This window comes from Meleagris gallopavo, chromosome 26 (genome assembly GCF_905368555.1).
Source record: "Meleagris gallopavo chromosome 26, MGAL_WU_HG_1.1, whole genome shotgun sequence".
Taxonomy (NCBI): Eukaryota; Metazoa; Chordata; class Aves; order Galliformes; family Phasianidae; genus Meleagris; species Meleagris gallopavo.
In genome coordinates, this window is record NC_139429.1 from 5897253 (window position 1) to 5913736 (window position 16484).

Here is a 16484-nt window from a genome sequence, read left to right on the forward strand (position 1 = left end):
AGCAGCAATCCTTAAAAAGGGAAAAATATTGAGATGACTATACATGCCTTGAGATGAACACTTTATACATGAATAAAGCAGTCCGTACTTCCTAAAGGCTTACATGGCACAGAAGGACAGATTTCAGGACAGCACCATCAATGAGTACTCCCTTCAATGCTGTCCTAAGGATACTGTGCTCCTCATCAATGAAATGAGGTGTCATGCAGAGTCATTCAAATACAAAGAAAGAAATCAGCTGGAAACTCTACAGAACTTAATTTCTAAGTTTCTAAAGAACTCTGAAGAAGTTCATTTAAATACGATAAGATATCTAAGATCACACCTACAGATAGACAAGGCACCGCCTATGGCAATTAAACCAGAAAACCAAATGTGAGTTCCCCACTGAGAAGAGGCAGCTGAAGGAACAGAACAAGGGTCCTTTCTTCCCTCACAGGTCAATGGCTATTTTGTTTCTACCCCCATCACTTTCAAACTCCCATTTCCACCCTCATCCCCACACTGGCAGCCGGACCCAGGCTGCTCTGAAGCAGGCACCAGAGAGCTCCACTTCCAGTAACGTTGCTTTGCGTGACTGTAATCACTCAGGAATGTGCCTCTCAGCAAAGCAAACTGGATAAAATCAGCTGTTCTCCCGTTAGAAAGAAGGAAGCCTGTGTATCGAGCCAGCAGTGACCTCTGTGTGCTTCCTGGGAGGCAGCGAGAGCCGCAGTGCTGGAAGAAGGGAGAGCTGCTGCTCCACCAGTTGCGGCCTTCCTGATGCATTGGGTGCAGCAGAGCCAATAGCACTTGGCATTTACATGAACAGGGTTATTTCCATAGAATGGTTTGGGTTGGAAGGGAGCCTCAAAGGCCGCCTGGTGCCGCTCCGTGCAGTGCACAGGGACACCCACAGCTCCAGCAGTGCTCACAGCCCCAACAGCCTGACCTGGGCTGTCTGCAGGGACGGGGCACCACCGCCTCTCTGGGCAACCTGTGCCAGTGCCTCACCGCCCTCAGTGCCAAACCTTCTGCCTCATCTCCACTCTCAATCTCCCCTCTTGTCGTCTGAAGCCATTTCCCCTTCTCCTATCGCAGACCCCACTATGGAGTCCGTCCCCTCCCTTCTCACAGCCCCTTTAGATGCTGACAGGTAAAGCCATTTTCACAGTCCTCTCACCACACAAAGAAATGTGAGAGCTTTCCCCTTCATGGAAAAATTCAGCATCATCACACTCTTAGTGAATTACAGCACCAGCAGAATTTCAGCCACCATTGAGAATTCACATGCTTTTAAGCCCTTCATATCAAATGAAATAGATCTCATCCATATAATTTTGACAAGTCTTAAAACATCTTAAAACATGAAAATTTAGTCAAGTGTTTTCTAGGAGGTGATGATCATTTAAATGAATTAAAAATCAAGCAACCATTGCCAAGTGAAGTCTTGGCTCTAACTTCTTCTGGAAGTGCGTTGTGGGGAGACAGCTGAATAGATCGCTATACAGCTCGTGCTGCTGGCATCTGATTATTTCCGTTTTTCTGTTCTTTGGCTGCATATGATAGTTTTGCTTGTACAAGCAGTGTCAGCTGTGTAAAAGGGCATCTGTACTGAACAGTGTTTTAATGTTCATTTCACATGGAGAGAAACAGTTGAGTTCAAAGACATGCAAACCACTGTCTGAATTGCAGTTATCTACAGCCTTCTGCTAAAATATAACAAATAGAAAGCAACATGAAATTAAGACAACTTTTCAGTAGAAACAGTTAAAAGACTGCAAAAAACTCAATGCCACAGAGGATGCTGCTAAGCAATAAGCACAGTATTCCTTTTGCAAGCACATGGCTGATTAGACAACCTTCGTGGTCCTTTCCAGCTCATACAATTCCACGATCAAGAGGCTGGTGTTAAAATACAGCCATTATTTTATATCGTTCTTCATACACATCAATAGCTTGCTTCTTTTAGATTTAACTGCACTCAACTTTGCCTTGTCTGATACAGCTTTTACTTTGTTTCTGTGGGTAGCTGAATTTTACCCCCATCTTGTTCCTGTAGTGAAATGAGCATGCAGTAATCACAATCACAGAGTGGCTTAGGTTGGACAGACAGACCATACAGCCCACAGCTCTCTGGGCAGCAGTGCCAGCGCCTCACCGCCCTCTGACAACAGGATTGCTTCCTCACAGCTAACCCACATCTCCCCTCTTCTTGCTTAAAGCCATTCCCTTGTCCTGTCCCCATCAGGCTCTGTACACAGTCACTCCCCTCCTGCTTGTAAGCTCCCTCCAAGTACAGGCCGGCCACAATGAGGTCTCCCCACAGCCTTCTCTTCTCCAAGCTGAACAAGCCCAGCTCCCTTGACCTGCCCTCATGGAAGAGCTGCTCCAGCCCTCTGATGACTTTATGTACCTGACTATTTCTGCTTCTGATGATGATACAGTATTTCAAAGTCCCACCAGAGCCTACAGGAAGGCACACAGCAGAACAGCAGTGTGCACACCATGCTGATCCTACACACGACACAAGGAAGGGTGAGCCCACAGCAGACTGCATCCCATCTGTGCCACTCCTTGTGGAAAACACCTCCCACGGTCCAGCATCCTGACAAACACTCCAAAGCATCAAAGACACTTGAGAAATATAGTGAGTGCATGTAAGACACAGTGACCTTCATTAACATTACAAACCTAGCACTGGTCGTAACATGGCTGCAGTACAAAATGATGGAAGATCTGCAGGTCCTTCGCTCATCACAAACATTTTGTACAATTCCGTAACTCTAAAACATGCTCTGCAGAGACAAATCTCCTCTTGATGAAGCTAACTGCAACTCCTACACTTATGCACATTTGTTAGGAAAGCCAATGAAGTCAATGAGGAAATTAATTATAAGCTGGTGTTCCAGTGACACCTGAACATCCTTTTTTAAGACGGCCAACAAAAAACTACTGAGCACTTTGAGATGTTTTGGTAAGATAAGAACAGCTTTGAAATATCAGATTTAAACCCTGCAGAGATTTAGAAATTTCAGGAATTCACTGTGGTGACAGGATAGGACTTCCATTGGAACAGAAATTTTTCTGACCTCTAAACAAAGCCCTGCCTACACAGGATCAGTACTGATTCCTAAATGACGAGGTCTTGTCGAGACCCATCTTCTCTTGATGGAGAACACTACGCTTTGCTTGTTCTCATGCTGATTCCATCTCCTCAAAAGACAGCTCTGAAGGCTTTCTGTGTCAAACAGCAAACTGAAAGCCTTACACCACCAACGCAGAAATAATTAAATATGCACTTCAATGATTTTTCCTCTTGCACTTACTGAAAGGAGGAAAACCAAACCAAACCCGAATAACAGCTACTATAGCAAGCAAACATCAACGTCCAACCGGGAAGCTCCAGAATAGGACAAACTAGGAGTTGTTAATATACAGAATGAGGTACCTTTCTATTATGTAAGTCATTAAACCGCGTACACAGCAGGATGTGGTGTGAATTGGAACCAACCCACAGGTGATTTTGTTATCGGCTGTTTCCTCCCGGGACATCCTTTGGTTCATCAGAGATAATGAAGCACAATCACAACTATAAACACTTTTCAAAGAAAAAAAAAGAAACAGCGACTGGTTAATGACAGGGTATCTTCTGTGGGAGGCTAATGAACAGCTTAAAAACCCAACATGGATACTTCTCCTACCATTACACTAACAACGAAACGCACACAAATGCTCTGTATTGCCCAAATCCCATTAGATTTTTACTCTTAATCACCTGTTCTATTTCCCCTTTTCCTCCTAAAATTGCTGCAAACTGGCAAAAAACAAAATCTCAAAGTTTGGTAACAGATGGTATGAGAATGTGGTGTCTGATGTATGCATAAAGCACGAATTTAGTCACTTCTGTCACTCAGTAAAACAACAAAAGCCCTGTGAGAACATGACTTGTTCGGAAATAAAAGTTATCGAAAATATAAATGAGACTGTATTAGTAAGCTTCCTTGCAACCTAGCAGTCAGATACAACTGTTCAATCACAGAATCATAGAATGGCCTGGGTTGCAGAGGCCCACAGCGCTCATCCAGTTCCAACCCCCTGCTGTGTGCAGGTCACCAACCAGCAGCCCAGGCTGCCCAGAGCCACATCCAGCCTGGCCTTGAATGCCTGCAGGGATGGGGCATCCACAGCCTCCTTGGGCAACCTGTTCCAGTGCCTCACCATGCTGTGTGTGAAAAACCCCATGTATCAATCCCATACAGAAAACTCTGAATATAAAACCAAATATGTTTATGGGGTTAGAAGTTAACAAGCAAGAAGATAACCACACACTGATTGGTATTTCTGAAGTTTCTTCTTGCTATACGTGCTCACACCCATCCGGTGTTTCCTTTCTCTGGAATTTGAGCAGACCTGAAGATATGCAGCACCTTAAGACCACAGGAACCCCCAGCAATACAGGAGCACCCCAACACCACGCAGTCTCCAATCCCTACTGTGGATGCAGCTCCTCCACTTGGCCAACAATAAGCAGCCTCAAATCGCTGCTTCTGGAAGCTGAGAGCTACAGTTATGTTTCATCAGGCTGCCCATCTGAACACCCCAACATGAGGTCTTACTCCATCTTTTCATTGATAGGCACCCATAAGGAGCAAAGAGCTCTCCATCTCCCATTGCTTAGTTCATCTTGAAACATCTGCCACAAGTTTTAGAGATATTCAGTAAGTAAGGAAACCATTTAGTTGGCAAGGTAAAAGAAAAATCTTAGCTACTTTACACCAGCCCCAAACTTAACTTTAAATTCACAAATTCTAAGCAGAAATAGCTGCTTCTGTTTTGCCAAAATGTAAAGTCACTTCAAGTAGAAGTTTTTCCACAGCCTCTCTCTCAGCTCTAGGATTTTTTCCCCTTTGAAGTGCACTTCCCCCTCAATTAAGTTAGATTTTTCCCCTTGAAGAAGGCCAATTTTTCCCTTCTCATCTACCAGTCAGCATGAAAAGCTGCTGCTTATAAAACGCAGCGCTGCTAAAATTCTGACATAGCGCTGGAGTTTAAATTCCTAAGCCATTTCCAGCCAAAGCCTCGCATGAAGTGCTCTGCATCGCGTCCTGCTCAGCGCTGGGAGCTCAGCGCTAAGCAAAGAAACAGTGCTGGGAAGCAGTTTGGTGGCAGAGCAGACCCACCTGTCCTCCCCACAGCACAGCACAGCACAGCACGCAGCGCAGCTGCCGGAGGTGGGCAGCTCCAGGGGCTGTGCATGAGCTGCTTTGCTAGGGATGACATCATGATTTATAATGCAATTTTCTAATTCTAGAGCAGTAATCCATAATGAATCAGACGAGGCTCATGTGGGACCTGCTTAGCTTTTAACCGAAAATAATGGCGTTATAATAATTCTTATTTTGTGAAATAAGGAAAAAAAAGAAATGTAAGCTCTCATACCAGGAAATGGAAGAAGCAAGTCACAGCTTCGGAGTTTAAAATTAATCCTTCCATCGGATGATGTCAATACATTACAAAGAGGAATGATGGGGGACAAGTGGTCGGTACCCAAGTCTTCCATCAAAAAAAAAAAAAAAAAAAAAGCCTCTGTCTACTGTTGACATTCATGCTGTTTTTCAGTTCTATTAGGAAAAGACAAACTGAAACAAAAAACCCAGACAAACAAAAGAAAGCCATTGACTTCAGGCACCTCAAATTGAGATGTCCAAATCAAACATACTTCTCATGTAATGCCACGTGTCCAGAAGCCCTAAGACTCTCAGTGCCATCTCCTCCATGGCCTCATCCCACACTTCAGGTTACCTTTTGACACTACTGACACACCTTCCCTCTATTTCACAGCCCTATTGGATGCTTTGGGGATCTTTAGAAGCACTGCCCATCCCAGCAGCACTCAGCTGAACACCACGCAGTTTCCTCCCACCAATGGATCTCACTGTTCTGTTTTTCTAAGCAAGCAAAAAACAAAAAGGTGTGTGGGGGGAGGAGGGGGGAAGAAGGCATATGCAAAGCCTGGTTCCAAAATTCTTTCCCTTGCAAATTTATGAGCACAGTGTTTTCCATCTGTTTTCAAAGAATGGAAGATAATAAATTACTATTCCACCTTCTGTTCTGGCAGGCAGGCCTCGCTCTCGCCCCCGCCGTGTCCCAACCCACCGCCCCCAACGGCCGTCCACCAGAACGAGTCAAACAGACCCCGACACGCTTTGCCAAACTTCCTCCTTTTAGGTTAATTTACAGTTGGATGGTTGGGTGTCCAAAGAACAGCAGGCACCCAATGCCCCGGCCTGGGACAGCACACAGAGGTGTTCCTACAGCTCACAGCTCCTCCCAGCAAACAACGTTGGCACGCTGCACTCATACAGTCCTACCAAAATTGCAAAGTGGTCAACCATATGCTGCAAACAAGCAGCAGATACTGTGAAGAACAGACAAATGGCACTGGGAAGAGTCATTGGAGAACATGATTATAAACAAGCAGTAATACATTTTCACAAAATTCCATAAAAAATTTATTCAGTAGCATATGCCTGAATAAGATCCAAATAATTAACATCAGCTATACATTTATATTCAGGTTATACTGCCTGAAAGGTGCCTGTACATTGTTGGAGAAGCTTTTCCTGATACCAAAGAGTGATCAGGCACTGGCACAGCTGCCCACAGAGGTGGTTGGGTCACCATCCCTGGAAATGTTCAGGAAACGTGGAGATGTGGCACTGAGGGACATGGTCAATACTGATGGGAGGTGGATGGATGGATTGGATGATCTTAGAGGTTTTTTTCAACCTTTAATGACTCTATGGCTCTGAATGCCTGATGTACATACATTCCTGTGAAAATAAATGGCATCAAGTGGAAATAAACAGCAAACTGTATTTTAAAAGCCTGCCATTTTGATGGGAGGAATCTGTGCAGACTGGTGTGCTATACCTGGTGAAAGATAACTGTAATTAAATATTAGAAGCCAGACTAACAAATGAATCTAGAGTTCAACGGGGGGAGGGGGGGGGGGAAGCAAAAAACAAAAAACACACAACTAAAACCAACAAAGAATATCAAAACATGAATTGGATTGTCTCGTGGCACCTGAAAGATAAATGCCAGAAGGTAGATTGCCAACTGAACAAGAATATCTTAACCCCCTCACATGCATCAGTACAGCCTTGCCCAATTAAACCACTGTCAGTGCAAACATTGACAGATTTTGAAAGATTAACACCCAAACGACATGGCTGAAAGAGCTGCTTAACATGAGAGAAAGATTTGAGGTCCTGAAAACTGCTGTCGGATGTTTTCCTGAAAGCCTTCATCCCCTCCAACACCGAGAAGACAGAAGACAGATATTTTCAACAGCAAAAAGAAAAGTCTGTTTTGTGTGAAAGAGCCACTCACTTGCAAATCATTTCCCAGGAACGTAGAGCACAGTTTTCTCTATGCAGGGACAGAGACCAGAGGACCTATACACGCTGCAAACACAACAGCCTGGCTCTGTAGTCCACACACTGATCTGAAGAGAAGCTGCACTTCTCTTCTCCAGCGCTCAGTTGAGTTATCCACCATTCTGGATCCTAAGCAACAGATGCAGAACTACAACATTGCTTAAGGCTTCCCTCAGCTTGGTGGAAAACAAGATTAAATGAACAAAATAAGTTACTGTTTGGTAGAACAAAGCCTTATTCAGCATGTATTCTCACTGAGCATCCTAAAAATCTCCCATGCTATCTTGAAACCGGGGTCCATATGAAGCTCACGTATTTACAGTGCCATCAAAGACACTGTTTGATAGCACTGGCAACAGAGAAAAAAGGTGACAGAATAGAATTTACTGCACGTCCCCAAGTACGAGCTCTACCGAGCGAGAGACCTTCTGAGCACAAGCTGGAGGTGTTCCGGGATGGTATTTGTGGTAGAAGGTTCTCTTCCTCAGCCAGTTTACCAACAGCAAAGACAAATTTCCCCCGAGCAAGCCACAAATCAACAGCTAACTGAATCAAAGGCAACTAGCTCCAGACATCTTTCTTGGAAGCATGCACTCAAGGCCAGTGAGTGACACACAGCTGAGCCATCTGATAAAGCTGTTATCTTTGCACAGAGCACATACAGATCTATAGCTCAGCTCAGTGTGATATGGAGATCTCTGCTGAGAATCCTTTGTGCATCAGATAGACAAGAACAGCCATCGTGGCCCTTCTACCCTTTGTGTGGGAATAAAATATGCTCGTGTCGTACCAGTGCCCTTCTGCACCATCACGTCTGAATCACTTTGACACTCACTAAAGATGATTACAGCGTGCTGGAAATACTCTTGCCTTCATCCAACCAAGCTTCTGAGCACAGAGATGTCTTGAGACAGAATTACGGAAAGTTAATCTGCCCGCCCATCAAGTTCTTCTGATTTGCTGAAAACACAGAGATCAGGCCTGTGTGCAGCCAAACACCAGCTGCTGGTTCAGGACTAATGATGAATTTACCTGTGCTCTTCCCCCCAGTGTCACAGAAGCCCCTCTCTTTTCTCCTACCTTAGTTGTGATGCGCTTCAATCTCACTGTGAGATCTCACCTGAAATTTCAGCTCATTATTCTACTTCAAAAGCGCAGGGTTATGAAGAACACCACATACACAAGGTGAATAGCTGTGTGTTAATTATCTCCAAGGATTTATTTATGATTATTATTCCAAACGAAATCAAAAATCCCCTCCATTATCCACAGTGTGTTTGTTTTTTCCCCCTAGAGAAAGCAACTTCACAAAGAGAACAACAACTGAGTGCCACCTAGTGGAGCTCAGGGCGCTAACCTGGCACAGTGCTTCAAACCATTCCTCCCACTACACTGCCCTTAAATTATGACCTCGTTTACAAATATCAAAACTTCCTGACAGTAAGTTGAAAATAGCATCACAGAGTGGTTTGGGTTGGAAGGGAGCTCAAAGCGCCTGGTGCCACTCCCTGCAGTGCACAGGGACACCCACAGCTCCAGCAGTGCTCACAGCCCCAACAGCCTGACCTGGGCTGTCTGCAGGGACGGTGCACCACCGCCTCTCTGGGCAACCTGTGCCTCTCCACCCTACAGTAAGTCTAGCTGTAGTGCTGCATGCGATCTCTGTTAGCACAGAATAGCTCAGAATGGGTTTGATGTGTGGATAAAGAGATTTCAATACCTTGCACCCACAAAGCACAAGGAATGCAAGGCTGACCCTCGCCCAGTCGTGGGCACACAGAAGAAATGCAATGCAGAAGAAAGCCCCAACCCATCACAGACCTTTTGCTTTGCTTTCTCTTTAACAAAAGAATTGGTGACTCCTAAGGAGCTTGCATTTACTTCATCATTTAGCAGAATTGTGGAATTCTTGTTAAACGTACATCAAATAAGTAAATGTGGGTACTTCCAAATGTGTCCGGATCTGACACGAAGTCAGGCAGAGATATTTATAGTTCTAATCCATTTAAAGTGCTAAGTTCCACAGGAATAAGCAGCACTGCTTTCACTCACCACCTAAACTCACTGCCATCCTTAGGAAGGAGGAGATAAGATAAAGCCATTCACCTGATAAGAAAATACCTTGTTTTCCTCTTTTTTTTCCCCTAAAAATACTGCTTACAGGTACTTCTGCACGTACCAATAAATCGACTACACTCACAAAATAGCACACGAACAACATGGTGCCATAACACAGAAGCACACGGCCACATTTTGTTTCCTTAATGCTGCTGTAACATGACTTCCCTTCCTGCGGGCACTGCCCACCTCAAGCTGCATCCACAGACCATGAGCAGACTGAACTCCAAAAGCATTTGGGAGACTGCAGAGCAGCACTGCACGTCTATCCCAGCCCTGGATGCATGTTATACGTCTAAGAGATTATCTCTTGAAAGCACCACAATTGAAGCATGTTTACAGTTGTCTGTTCCTTTGAATTCCACAGGCTTGTAATAATTTAATAAGTTACTTGGACAAGCAGCTGTTGATTATATTTTCTGCAATGCTATACACAAGTGCCTGATGACTGTTTCTCTCAGTATTAACACATTCAAAAAAACACAAAATCAAGTTCTTGAAAAATTGTAATTAGCCGATACTGTCAGCATACAGTTTGCATTCCAGATCACGAACTGCACCAATGAATGCTGTGAGCACACTGACAAGTGCTATTTAAACTCTCAGCTACGATGATTTTAAACTGCTTATTAAAGGGCTTTCCAAGTGCACCGAGCACACTGTTTTACCGTAACGGAGCAATAGCATTAACCAGTGCACACCTACATTTCTCACAGTCACAAAACCAACCACAAACCCAACCATCTACTGCCCAGACAGCAAAAAAAGCTATTTGCTGCTACAGAAGACAACCAAAACAGCAACAGTTCTATTCCTGAAAAGCAACTTCCAGAAATAAATCGCAGCAAATTCACCCCAGGCTGAATATCCCAAACTGCCACTGGCTCACACTGGGGCCAGAACCTTATGGAATCCATGTTAGTAGAGAAGTACCTCATGTTTTCCTAACTACACAAAATTAACTTATTTCCGTGTAAGAAAATATGCCCAATTAGTAGATAATTCAGGGATAAGCAAAAGAAAAGAGATAGCAGAGTCTTTAGCAAACAGCAGAGCTCAATATTATTGATTAAACACAAGCATATGGTAACGTCTCTGGGTTCGGAAAGTACAGCAACTACATCACTTATCCCAGCTACATTTTCTCCCTTTCACAGATTGCCTTATTTCCTCATTGCCACCAATAGAATAATATCAGCAAAGGAATACATTTGGATTCACCTGTTCTGAAAACAGGTGCTGGCAACGCCGCTCTGAACAACCGCAGTTACAAACTCAACCAGCAGGCCAATGCTCCTACACGTGTTCTATCTGCACATCTTCTCATTTAGGATACCAAGCAAAACAGTCTGAGAGCCATCACTCACCGAATCCTCTCCAGCACACTTCTTCAGACATGCCGGTTCACTTTTAGCCGGTGCTGTGTGGAGCCAGATGATGATGAAGAAGCCAGAAGGCGCTGGCACTGCTGCCCAGAGAGCTGTGGTGCCCCATCCCTGCAGGCACTCCAGGCCAGGTGGGATGGGGCCCTGGGCAGCCTGAGCTGGTGGGGGGCAGCCCTGCCCATGGCCGGGGTGGCACTGGGTGGGCTCTGAGCTCCCCTCCAACCTGAGCCGTTCTATAGGTTTGATCCTGGGAGTCCCTTCCAACCTGGGATATTCTACAACTCTTCCATTCTACCATTCCCTGAAGTTCAAATTTCTGAAGTTTGAACTTTAGATCCTGCCTTGTGCAAGGATGCCTACTGTAACAGGAAAGCTTACCTTCCCTGAATTTGCCAACGGACGTCAAAAGGAGAAAAGACAGCAAGACTCGTATGCATCGACCCAACTTTCCTCCAAAGCAGCGGTCACAACAGCCTAAAACCACAGCACCAAAGGAGCAGATCACCCCTAAGACAGCTTGTTATTCCAAAATTGAAGCAACCTGAAGATGCTCCCAGCCTTTACATCTCCTGTACGTCTTCCAAATGCCTGGAGGTTTGGTCACTGCACTCAGAAGGCAGGCACCACAGAGTGCACACAGGGTGAGCTGAGGGCATCTCCCACCCTACAGATGACACTGCACGCGGAGGAGTCACTCCCCTCTCAACCCTACCCCCAGCACTCAGAAAGCCGGGCCGGCTCCGCATACGACGCAGCGACCAAATGGGACTGTTCTTCTACAAAACACTGCGCTAATTCTCCTGCATTCAGTCCCTCCACTTGAATGGAATAAAAACCCTTTTCAGAACAACAATTCCGATTCCCCCCCCTTTTTTTCTCAGGCGCACTATGGGACTCCTCAGTGCATGCACAATGCAAATAAGGCAAACTTCCTTTGAAAGAGTGATTAATATGCAAAGACAGCCCGCTTTTTGTGGGATGCGAAGAACCACCAACGGGCATTTCCAAATTCCGAGGTTCCTTCAATTATTTCCACTCTTTATTTTAAACATAAGATTAACAGTAATACCACACGTTAACACCAATTTACCAATATTATGTAAACAACGCCAAATTGACCGTTCATCTTTTGTGTCATATTTAAATGCAGCCCTGGATATCCCAGCTACAAAGATGTTGAAAAAAAAAAAAAGAATTGAAATTTGAATGTTTTATAAATCCCAATCTTCTTGTTAAAAAGATCACATTTTAAAAATACAAATAATAGCTTTTTTTTTAGTAGCAGGTTTTTTTTTTTTTAAATACAGCAATAAATTCTACAAAACTTGAAATATTTTAAATAATATTCACTACCTCATTAGAAACTTATTACAGTGACAATTAACTAACATCTGTATGGATGTATTACACAATTCCAATAACAACTCAAAATATTATTTCCATGGAGACACCAATTCTCACTCACCACCCGACCAACATCCCTCCACACAACCCATCCACTCCCCTCCTACAGCTTTGGGGTGCGTTCCTGCCATTCCCTTTGGAGCCAAAAAACGTCTTCCAAAAAGCACTCCTACAGTCTGGATTTCAGCTCACTCCACTTTCCAAGACATCTCCTCAAGGCATGGGTTGGACATCACCAACTGAGCTCAGAATCTCAAAATGCCACCACGCAGAGCTGTATTGCTGTATCCATCTTCACCCATGTTATCATCTCCACTTGGCCCATCAAACCTTCCCCACCGTGCAGACAAAGATCCCAGGATATCCCTAGCCAGAAGGGACACATAAGGATCACTGAGTCCAACTGGATGTAGTTGGAAGCATCTATGGTCCAAACTCAGTAAATTACAACTCTGGTTTTCTGAAGCAATTTGCACTTGCTAAATTGGGTGAACCTTCAGTTGTCAGCCGTTCCCAAAAAGAAGCTTTTCATCAGCAGCTGCCCAAAGATCTGACATTACCAGGATTAAGGCCATTATTGATGTTCTGCATCTGTCCAAACAGCTTCACCAAAGTATCTGCAATACACATACTGCAAGTGATAAAACAAAAGCCACCTCAGACGTCCGAGCCCATTCGTATCCCATTGCCCAAAAATGCCACAACCAAAGCTGTCCGCTCGCTTCCATCACTCTCACACACATCAGCATCTCTGCTCACAGCCCAGCACAGCTCAGCGCACGCTTTTCTCTCATCTCTCGTGGAAGGTTTGGACGCTGCACATCTGTCTGCTGCATGGACTGCCATTATTTGCCCTCTTAGATACACTGGAAACCATCAGACTCGGACCATAAGTGGGGAAAATTAATTACTTTAACATATAGTTTTTATTTGCTTTGTATCTGGGAATAGATGTCTCCTTTCAGGCACCCACATTGTACACTGAAAACGACTCCAAAATCCCAATCCAGCCCTCAGACAACAACTGCTCCACTATTTCTACCCACCTTGCAAATCTCTGTGAGGGTACAAAGTCAGGAAAACAAAGACACAACCTCTTCACTCCACCTGGAAAAAGCTGACACAGCCCTACTTTTCCCAACAGTCCCCTGGATAAAAGCTACGACAAACCACTGAAGAACAGCTTCTCCCCAATCTGGTTCTGCTTGCACTTTCATTAACTTCAGAATATCTCCTGCTATTTGCAAGCTGCTGGTTAGAGGAACAACAGAATCATACATTCTCTCCACAAACGATCACAGCAGATGTGTTAAATAACGAGCAAAACGCAGGACGACCTTTTAAACGAGAAAATAAAGCGTGCTTTTTGTCTCTTACTGACGCTTTTCTCTGCTCCTTGCAGACTGATGGCAGCAGATGCGGCGCTCCTTCCTCCTTCCCCCACCGATTGGTTCTGCTTTCTGACAGCCGGTCAAGGCAAACCCATGGTGATGCCAAACAAAAACCACCAACCAACCCAACAAAACACCACCACCGCAAACACCCAACCCCAAATCCCACGACAAGGAAGGAATCGCTGCTTCCCAGTGGCAAGGAGCTCTGGCTGTAAAATGTGCTCCTGGAGATGAGCCGAGGAGCGAAGGCACTTCCAGCCTGGAGAGCAGCCACAATCCCTAACACTAAAACACCGGGTATTCATTCAGTTACTGCTATATTAAGTGTCTTTTAAGAAACAACAACCTAAAACCACGCCAGCCAGGACTTCTGCCTAGGTCAAGAGTATCCTCACATAAAAGGTTCACATAAAAGACTATTATTTATGAAACCGTAGCCCTCGGGATGTAAATGAAAGGAGACGAGCCATCTGCTGGACCCATAAATCAAGTTCTATGTTACGGGAGAACATCGCTTTAATTTAGCAGTAAATTAAACCATCACTGTGCCAACGGGAATACACAGCACGGCGTTCCCCCATCACAGCACGGGGAGGTCGGTGCCAGCCTGGAGCATCCCATAACACAGCGCCGAACGGACGGGCTGGGGCTGCCTTTACCAGCAACAGCATCTGCCGCTTTGTTCTGGCTTTTTAATATTTTATTTGGGCTCGGGATTCATCATTTTATGCAGCTTTAGCAGCCCAGTCCCAGCCGCGCAGCTCCCCAGGCGCTCTCTCTGCATTCTTAATTGCTATTATTGGATAAACACGCGCAGGAGCGGGGCAGCAAACGATGCTGGGCGTTAAAGACGGGGCGGGGGGGGGATCCAAAGCGCGGGGGGGCTTCAGGTGCTCGGAAAGCGGGTGGGGCGGACTCGGCTCCGGCAGCACCTCCCGCTGCACCTGCCCGGCTCCGGGGCCGCGCCCACCCCCCGAGGGTCGCAGGGGCCGTCGGCGACCCGGGGGCCGCTCCAGCACGGCGCTGATTGGCCGCCGCCGACCCCTCCCCTCCCGCGCGGGCAGCGCCGCTCGTGCACGGCCGCCGCTCCCCGCGCCGCCGCGGCGCGCGCCCCTCGCACGCTCCCGCGCCGCCGCCCCGCGCCCCCCCGCCGCGTCCCGGCTGCGTTCCCCCGCCGCAGCCGCCCTGCTCCGCCGCTCGCCTTTTTTCCTTCTTATTCCCCGCAGCCGCTCTTTAATTGCGACCGCATCCCTTGCGGTCGCATCCTTTCCCGTGCAACTGCATCTCCTGCAATTGCATCCGCTTCCCCGAGATCGCATCCCTTCCCTTAGGATCACACCCCTCGCGATCGCATCCTTTGCCTTGCAACCGCGTCTCGTACAATCGCATCCCTTCCCTCACGGTCGCATCACTCGCGACGCATCCCCTCCGACCGCATCCCCTCCCGTGCAGTCGCACCCATTCCCGTGCAGCCGCTCCCCCCGCCGCTCACAATGCGCCCGCCGCGGCCGCACCCCGCCGCCCATTGTCTGCGCTCCCGCAGCCCCCGGCCCGGGTTTCCCCCCGCCCCGCAGCCCCCGCCCGCAGCCGGCATCGCCCCGCCGGTACCTGCGGCTCCGAGGAAAAACAACGTCCAGGGCAGCGCGGCGGCGGGCAGCATCGCAGCCGGAGGGGGGGGAAAAGGGGCCGCTCCGAAATAGCCGTTCCGTGCGGGCGGAGCACCACGCGGCCCTCCGGATGGATCTTCCCGTTTTTGCCCCGCGTCCCCTTCGCGCCGCTCCGCTCCGCGCGTGTCCCCGCTCCGCCCGCTGCGCCCCGGCCGCCTCCCGGCGCCGCCGCCGTGACTGACAGCGCCGCAGCACCGCGCGGATCCCTGCGCGCCGCTCTCTGAATCGGACGGGCACCGCCGTGTCCTTCCGCCCGCGCCCGCCTCAAATAGGCCGCGCCGGTGGGCGCTGGCGGCCGCCCGCAAAACGCGGTGCGGAGCGAAGCGACTACGGGGTGTGCTTCATAGGGGAGGAAATGCGCGGAGCTGATCGCTGTCATAAAGTGCAAAATAACACGGTTCAGTTGCTCAATGACCATTTCCATCATTAATGCTGTATGAGCAGACAGTTCTGCGTGTAAGGACTCCTCATGACTCTTAAACAGAACACTGATGAGGAAGAACCGTTCAGGCAAAAAATAAAATCACAAAATTATTCAGGCTGGAATCTAAGATCACCCACTCCAACCACCCACCTACCACCGATGAAGCCCACCGACTGTATCCCTCCGTGCCACAGCTCCACATTTCCTGAACACCTCCAGGGATGCTGATCCCACCACCTCCCTGGGCAGCTGTGCCAGTGCCCGACCACTCTTCTGGAGAAGAAGTTTTTCCTAATATTCAAACTGAACCTCCCGTGGAGCATCTTGAGGCTATTCTCCGTCGTCCTGTCATTGTAACCTGGCAGAGGAGGTGACCCCTCACCTCACCACAACCTCCTTTCAGGACGCTGTAGAGAGCGATAATCACAGAACCGTAGAATGGCTTTGGTTGGAGGGCACCTTAAAGACCGTCAAAATGCCAACCCCACTAGCTCAGGTTGCCCAGGGCCCCATCCCACCTGGCCTCGAGTGCCTGCAGGGATGGGGCACCACAGCTCTCTGGGCAGCAGTGCCAGCGCCTCACCACCCTCTGACAACAGGATTGCTTCCTCACAGCTAAACCACATCTCTCCTCTTCTAGCTTAAAGCCATTCCTCCTTGTCCTGTCA

At 47.3% G+C, this 16484-nt stretch overlaps 1 protein-coding gene across 8 annotated transcripts in view; it reads right to left on the reverse strand.

Moving 5' to 3' along the window:
- NCAM1 (neural cell adhesion molecule 1) overlaps positions 1-15642 on the reverse strand; it is a 79065-nt gene extending 63423 nt beyond the window's left edge. For 6 of the 8 annotated variants that reach the window (XM_085209046.1, XM_085209043.1, XM_085209045.1 and 3 more), the window contains exon 1: positions 15334-15642. In XM_085209046.1, the coding sequence (XP_085065172.1) occupies positions 15334-15385 (52 nt within the window). In that variant the 5' untranslated portion in view covers positions 15386-15642. The remainder of the gene's footprint in view (positions 1-15333) is intronic. The other 2 variants (XM_085209047.1, XM_085209048.1) reach the window with 2 other exon arrangements.
- Between the last annotated feature and the right edge of the window lie 842 nt (positions 15643-16484).